The sequence below is a fragment of the Phascolarctos cinereus genome, unplaced genomic scaffold (assembly GCF_003287225.1).
Source record: "Phascolarctos cinereus isolate Bilbo 61053 unplaced genomic scaffold, phaCin_HiC Scaffold_5;HRSCAF=322, whole genome shotgun sequence".
Classification (NCBI taxonomy): domain Eukaryota; kingdom Metazoa; phylum Chordata; class Mammalia; order Diprotodontia; family Phascolarctidae; genus Phascolarctos; species Phascolarctos cinereus.
In genome coordinates this window covers 36,712,407-36,719,627 of record NW_027555958.1, presented here as the reverse complement: position 1 = coordinate 36,719,627, position 7,221 = coordinate 36,712,407, and the positions used below count along the sequence as shown (strand labels likewise).

General features: G+C 51.7%; 1 protein-coding gene across 1 annotated transcript; it reads left to right on the top strand.

Moving 5' to 3' along the window:
- The first annotated feature begins 782 nt into the window (after positions 1–782).
- COPRS (coordinator of PRMT5 and differentiation stimulator) lies at positions 783–6,208 on the top strand. The gene is made up of 4 exons (XM_078155451.1): positions 783–920; positions 1,012–1,528; positions 5,212–5,418; positions 5,579–6,208. Exons 1-4 carry the CDS (start codon positions 783–785, stop codon positions 5,746–5,748), a joined length of 1,032 nt encoding a protein of 343 aa, XP_078011577.1. The 3' UTR covers positions 5,749–6,208.
- The last annotated feature ends 1,013 nt before the right edge of the window (positions 6,209–7,221 follow it).

The following is a 7,221-nucleotide window of genomic DNA, read 5'->3' as shown; positions in this document are numbered from 1 at the left end:
AGTGTGGGGTTAAGGAGAAAAGGGGCTAGTAGCACTCAACTCCAAAGAAGGCTAACTAATGTAGCTTTGAAAGCTAGTCATCCCTTGGCCGCATTGGACATTCCTCCTCCACTCATCCAGGCCCTATCTGGACCTCTCTGACCCTCCCTGCAATTTGAAGGCCTTGGCATTGGCTTTTCCCTCTGCAGTTGCTGCCTCGACTTCTAGGTCAAGCATTCTCCCTCCCAAATTTACCCAATACTTTTTATTCCCTATTTTATATGTACTTGTCTTTGGATTTGACGTGGCCCCCATTGGAATGGAAGCTCAGTATGAGTCTAGATTGCTTCCAGCACTTAGCATGGTGCCTGATACATAGTAGGGACTTCAAAGCTAGGGTCATCTAGCTCTGCTGTTTCAGGACGACAGGCCAGGGCACAGAGGGGGACTGGACTGGAGGATTTCCAAGGCTCTTTTCGTTCTGGGTTTAAGATTAATGAGGCTTTTGCAAATTCTCCCACTTCTGCCCAAGTCCATACCTTGGGCAGAGAATGAGGGGCAGGAGAGGCACGTGTTTGGAGTGTGAGGACAAAGCTAAATTTGGCATTGCCCGTGCCCCTCACCAATGTCCATCAACCCGAATTTGTTAAGCAAAAACTGCCAGGTGCTGCCCTAGGTGCTGGGGATACGCCACCAAAAGCTAAGCTTCCTGTCGCGAGGGAGCTGATCTGCTAGGGGGCACAGCTTAGGACCCAAGTTTATCAGTGCCAGGTAAAGGGAGGGGAGAAGGGGAGCTCCCTTAGATGACCATTGGGCGGAGCTTGAAGGAAACTGGGGGGCCTGAGGGCAGGGGTCAGGAGGGTATGCCTTCCACCCCGGGGCGGGAAAGGAGGGTTGAGCGCCCGGAGTCTGTCGGTTTGGCCGGACGGGGTGATGGACGAGTCCGCAGGGGCGGGCTTTGTGCTCCAGCCTGGCAGCAGCCGGCGGACTGGGCCGTGTTCCGCTCCCTCTGCGCGGCTTCCAAGCTTCTAGGCTGGACGGCCCCCGAGGGCCCCAGCAGCCCGGGCCAGGTCCATCCTCTTTGCCGACAGGTCAGCTTCCACTCCAGAGCAGCGGGGAACGCCGGTTCAGCCCGACGCGGGCCTCCAGGCCAAGGCCGATCACCTGTTAAGGCTAAGCCCTTCCTCGGCTCCTCGGGGGGTCGCCGGGCCCGGACATCCTCGGGGATTCCCACCAATGGCCCGGCGCGTCAGACAGGCCCCGCCCCCAGGGCGTCCACGTGACACAGACCCCGCCCCCCCGCCGCTGATTGGGCGCTCCGTGTTGCCTTTCGGCCGGCAGCATGGGGAAGTCGTCACGTGGGGGCGGCGGCAGCCTCGGCGCTTCGGGTACTGGCGGGCATGGAACCGCGGGCTGCAGGGGCCGGGAGTAGCGAGGGGCCGGCAGCCCCAGAGGGAGAGCCGCCGTCGCGGGTCGCGGGGGGCGGGGAGAAGAGGACGCGCCGCGGGCCGAACCCGAGCCGCGGCCGGAGCCGCCCAGCCCAGCGGCGGTAAGGCCGGAGCCCCCCGCGCCCACCCGAGACGAGAGTGAGGCCGCGGCGCGGGGCCGCCGCACCCCCTCCGCGCGGGCCTCCCGGGGGCGGCCCCTCGGGTCTGGAGTCGGGGAGGGAGGCGTGGCCCCTCGATTTGCGGCAGGAGGTCCACGGGTGGGAGGGCGGGAGGCCGAGGGCCGCAGACCAGCGCTCCCTCCACGTGCCCGGCCCTCTGCCCCCTCCCCTCTGCTGCTCCCTTCATACCTCCCTCCTGGAGGCCCCTCTGCGAGTTGTCCTTCGTTGGCCCGCCCCCAACTTTCCCTCTGCAGCGCCCTGCCCCTCCCTTCCCTTCTGCCCCCCCATCTACTCCTCTCCTGTCTCTTTATCCTCCCCCCTCCCGTGGGCCACTCTGCTTGTTGTCCCTCTTTAGGCCCCCCCCCCAGCTTTCCCTCTGCTGCCCCTTGCCCCTGCCCCCATCTACTCCTCTTTTCTGTCTCTTTATCCTTCCCTCCGCCCCCGCGGGACCCTCTGCTTCTACCATAGCCCTCCACCCCCCACTTGCTTGTTCCCCACTGCAGAGGTGGGGAGGGGACACTAAGGAGGCTGGTCTTGCATGTACTATCGTAAAATTAGCCAGTCGTCGGTTGCCCAGAGTTTATTAAGTGCCCACTCGTACTGGGCCCTGTGCTAAGCTGGAGGGGGCAAGGTGTCTTGGGGTTCCCGAGGCTGGTAATGAGTGGGGGGGTGCCAGGCCAGGAGGCAGAAGCAGCTTGGCCCTGGGGGTGCTCCCTACTCTTCTCTCCTTATGGGATTCCTCCCGGGAGTGGGGACTGATCTTGTGGAGCATTTTCTTTTAGAGCAGGTGATCTACAGGTCTGTAGGTAGATCTGAGGGGTCTGTGAACTTGGATGGGGAAATTTTTATCTCAGTATAATAGGTTTGCTGTGTAATCCTACCTGTTTTATGTAAGAGCAAGATATTGAGAAGACGTTCATAGGCTTCACCAGGCTGCCTAAGGCATCCGGGACACAAAAAAGAGTTAAGAACTCCTGCTTTGGGGAGTCTGCCCTTGTCAAAGCCAGCAGACCACCCCTGGATGCCAAGAGTTCGTTTTCAGTCTTTCAAAGTCTTTAAAAGCATCCACTGGTGGTAGGAAATTATTCAATCCTAGGTTGGATCCTGAGCTCAGGGGGACCCTGCATGTACAGCCCAAGACACCTTAGTCATCTTTCTGGTTACCTGCAGAATGTTCAGATAGCAAACCTTGGCTTTCTATTCACAAGGCTTAACGTTGTGCCTGGCTTAGTAGGTCTTTGGAAAGGCTCCTTAAACTAAGGTCTGAAAAAAAAAACCCTAAGGTCCTCTAGGCTTGCTTATTCTGTTCTGCCCTAGTGAGAAAAACATCAAGGAATGGGTGGAAACTATGTTTCACCCCAGCAAAACAGAAACTACCCAGATAATAAACCAAGATGGTGGTCAGCATGCAGTTTTTGTGTACTTTTGTGCCAGGGTGAGGAGAGCAAAGGTTCTTTACCTTTCCTGTGCCCTGCACCCTTTGGGCCACAGTCTGATGAAACTGAGGGGCTTCTCAGAATCACGTGAAATTTGTAAAGTAAAATACACAGAATTAAAACCAGTTATTGACATTCAGGGATCAAACTGTTTTAAAAACCAGTGCGCGGCCCTCAGGTTGAGAGCCCCTGTTGTAGAGGAAGGATGACTGGGGGGTGGGAGGGAGTAGACTGTTCTAGAGCAGATTTTTCATCATTCCTTGGCCAGATAGGGCTGACCCCTCCTTTTACAGATGAAGCCCAGAGAGGGAAAGGGATGGCTAGGGTCTTGTGGGCACTGATCACTTCTCAATTTGAGACAATGTCTTGGAAGAGCAGTGAGACTTTGAGGGTGGAAGGAGAGGATATTTAGGGGGGCTTGTTGGGCAGTGGAGTGGAAAGAAAGCATGCTGGTTGCCCAAATTACTTTTACCAAAATGTTACTGTTAAGTGATGGTTATTTTCATTCAGCCAAGAAATAATGAGAAGGTGCCAAAGTTCCCAATTATTTTTCTTTTGTTCAGGTCAGCTTGGCCATGTCTGACCACTTCTATCAAAAGAAGGAAGGAGATGAGGATGGGGTCATGAGATGGAAACCAAAACTAGGCAAGTAACCATTACTGGGCAGATGGTGAGGATCAGGAGGTCTGAGTAAGTGATGGAGAGAGAAGTCTTCCGTCCCTGTGCTATGCTGTGCTGGTTCAGCTTGGCCCTAGAGACCAGAACCAGGGGCAGTGAGTGGAAAGCTACAAAGAGACAGATGGAGGTTTGATACCAGGAAACCCTGGCTAACCATGAGCTTCCCAGAAGGGCAGCAGGCTGCCATCTGGCAGCTTCCAAGCACCAGCGGAATGAGCCCACATCTGGTGTGCTGTGGGGGGAGCTTCCTTTTGGGTAGGAGTTGGACTGCTTAGCAGCTGCTAAAGTGCCACAGTGAGGTCCCTTCCATCACTTTATGGGTTACTTGAGAGTGGCTTCTGAAATTAAAGGTGCCAGCCCCTGCCTTGGCATCTAGCGGAGATCCTCAGCCTGTGCTGCTTGGAATGAGTGCCTTGGCATCTCCTACTTGTCTTCTCTTTTTCCCACATCCTCTTTGCTGAACTGTACACTTTCTCTTTTGTGTTTTAATTGTTTCCTCTCAGAGTTGTCTGCCAAAGCAGCATCAGATACCTAGACCTTGATTGCCCTGCCCCAGATTGTTTCTTTCATCTTTTAGATGGCTCCTAAAATCCTGCTTTCTCCACGAAGCCTTTTTTGATTCAAATAATACTGATGGTTTCTCCTGTCTGCCCATCCCATGCCTCTTGTGGCCTGGGTCCTACTGGGGTTCCTTTTTCCAGGCTGTGTCCTGATGTGCTCTGTGCCCCATGCTGGTTGGGGGGGGAAGGGGTAGCAAAGTAATGAGGTGAGACCACTCAGATTCGCAGGTCCTTTCGTATATGTGTATCTGTGTATCCATATGTGTATATTTAGAATCTTAAGATTTAGCCCTAAGGAGCGTAGAAATCATCTTATCCCATGGTATCCAATTTATTTAAGTGTGATATCAAAAAAATGTAGTAGAAGCCTAGGTGATAATGGATGTGCTCCTTGGATCCTTTGGGAGAACTGGAGGACAAAACGTCTGCTGTTAATTCAGTAATACTTTTAAACAAATTGGTGCTAAAACAGCGTCTGTGTAGATTTGAAAAACTAGTAATATTTAAAGGTCTGAGACATTGTTTAGTCTACAGAAGCATATTTACCTATTTAATAGTGACTCATGCTAGGGATTTGGATTTTGCTTTGAGGGGCATTCACAAGTCACCTTGCCCCCCTCAGGCCTGTAACATGGGTGGGGAACTGCTGATTTTGTCCAGCCCCCTTTTTTATAGGTGGGAAACTAGTATTGGTAGGTGACTTACAAAGATGTGTACACTTAATCATTTTTTTTGTGGAAAAAAAATCAGACTGTTTTCCAAAGCCGGTTATAAATAAATTTTGTATTATCCAGATTATTGCTTTCCTCTATCATTGCTGTTAATTGGGAATTTTCTGATCTTTCCGTTGGGGTTTTGCTTTTATTTGAAGAACTCAGAACAGCCTGATGGCCACTCATGTGTTTTCCAAACATTTATAGAACTTTTCCTCCTCTCTTTGTTGGCTCTGCAGCCTGTGGGGCACAGAATGTGCCCACCCAAGGGGAGAGTGACCATCCTGAAGAAGATGAGATGCAGGATTGTGAGGACTCTGAGGAAGACTTGAACTGGGAGCTGGAAGATGGGATGGAGAACAGCGTCCCTGCAGAGCAGAAGGCTGAGCTTCCTGTTAAGGAAGACTGGGACAACGAGCTAATTGCTGACCAAGGGAATCCGTACGGTAGGTGTGGTGCTCCCTTGGGCCCTGGAAGAACTGAAACCTAGGGTTTGATTGCCCAGCACTTCCCATGCGTGAGTGTAGGTCTGTGACAACCCCCCCCCCACTTTAGCTGCCCATAATCACAGGGCTTTTCTCTTTTATTTTTTGAAACTTCTTTCAGGTGCTGAAGACATCCACTGTGCCAGCATTCAAGAATTCTGTCTCTGGGCACCTCGGGCCCAGCAAGGAGACATGATCTATGACCCGAGCTGGCACCACCCTGCCCCCCTGACTCCCCACTATTCCAAAATGGTCTTTGAGACGGGGCAGTTTGATGATGCTGAAGACTGAAACTTTGGGATGCTTTCCTGCCTTCTGGGCTGGGCTGGGGTGGGGGGGTCCTCCCCTTGGCCTTCTTCCATTCGTTGCATTCCCTCATTCCCACTTGTGTGATGTGGGACATCACATTGGGAACGGTTTTGGGATGGATCCTGGAAGCTGCTGCATTTTCATAGACTGTTGTGTTTAAGAAGGGAGAGAAACCCTTCGTCTCCCGTTTTCTTTTGGGTTTTGTTGGCACAATCTTGCCTGAAACAAAGGTGGGCACTGTGGCATTAGAGGAGAAGGAGGATCCTGGTGGGAGATTTTTTTTTCTTAAATAAAAGTTGAAAAACCAGAATGCTGCTTTTGTCATTCCCCACCCCCTTTAATTGGCTGCTTCTGAGCCAGCTTGGGTTTGTGGCTTCCTGGTGCCTGCCTCTTTTCACATTTTTTAAAAGAAATCACCCAGTAAAAGTTTGGAGATTTGTTAGCACTGTCTTGTTGCTGTTTATTAAGGAAAACTTAGGGAGATGGGGGTGAGGGGTGGGGTGGGCTGGGCTGGTCTGGGCTGGGCTGGGTGGAGTTTCTGTGAAGCCAGTGACCTGATTTTTGGGTTTCTGCTGCTGAGGTTAATTAGTTAATAGGTTTTTATTGAGAGTGGTATTGATGAAGGTCAGGTTGTGATGGGGTGGGTTGTGTCAAAGACTTTCAAAGACAGGCTGACTCCAAGCCTGTTAGAGAGATTTATTGTGGTTAAGTACAAGAACACACCCATTCAAATATGTGAATTGGATCTGGGGGCAGTGGCTAGCAAAGGGCAGTGGACATGCTGTTCAGTGTGGCCCATAAGGAAGTTAGAATACTGGGGCTGAGGGCAGCTTTATTAGGATTCCATCAGTATGAGAAGGCCTCCTCTCCGCCTCTTAGACTCTTTAGCTTCTTCTCAAACTTGGCTTATGTGCCACCTTCTACATGAAGCCCTTCTGAAGTCCCCTCCCCGTGACACCTTTTATTGTGTTGTATGTATCTTTTCATATTGATATATGTTAGAAGGTGGGCACCTAGCTGGTGAAGTGGGCAGGGTGCTGGGCCTGGAGTCGGAAAGACTCCTCTTCCTGAATTCAGATGTGGCCTCAGACACCTACTAGATCCTGGTTGAAGCCCTGAGTCACAGACCCCGGGTGAGGAGGAGCACTAAAACACCAGAGCTTTCAGAGCCAGCGCCATAGTCACAGTGCAGGGCAGGAGAGAGCGCCTGTGCTTGACAGCAGGGCAGGAGAGTAGTAAACCCGCCTCTCCTTACATCACACCAACTTGGAAGAACTGAAAACTTACCGACTCCCCTGAACTGGAGAAGAACTCCTTAAAAGACAGAATTGGCCAAAAGGAAAAGAACTCGCTAGAATAAATAATTTTGTAAAAATTAGAATTGGGCAAGTGGAAGCTGATGACTTTATAAGACATGTAGAAACAGAACAAAATCGAAGAATGAAAAAATAGAAG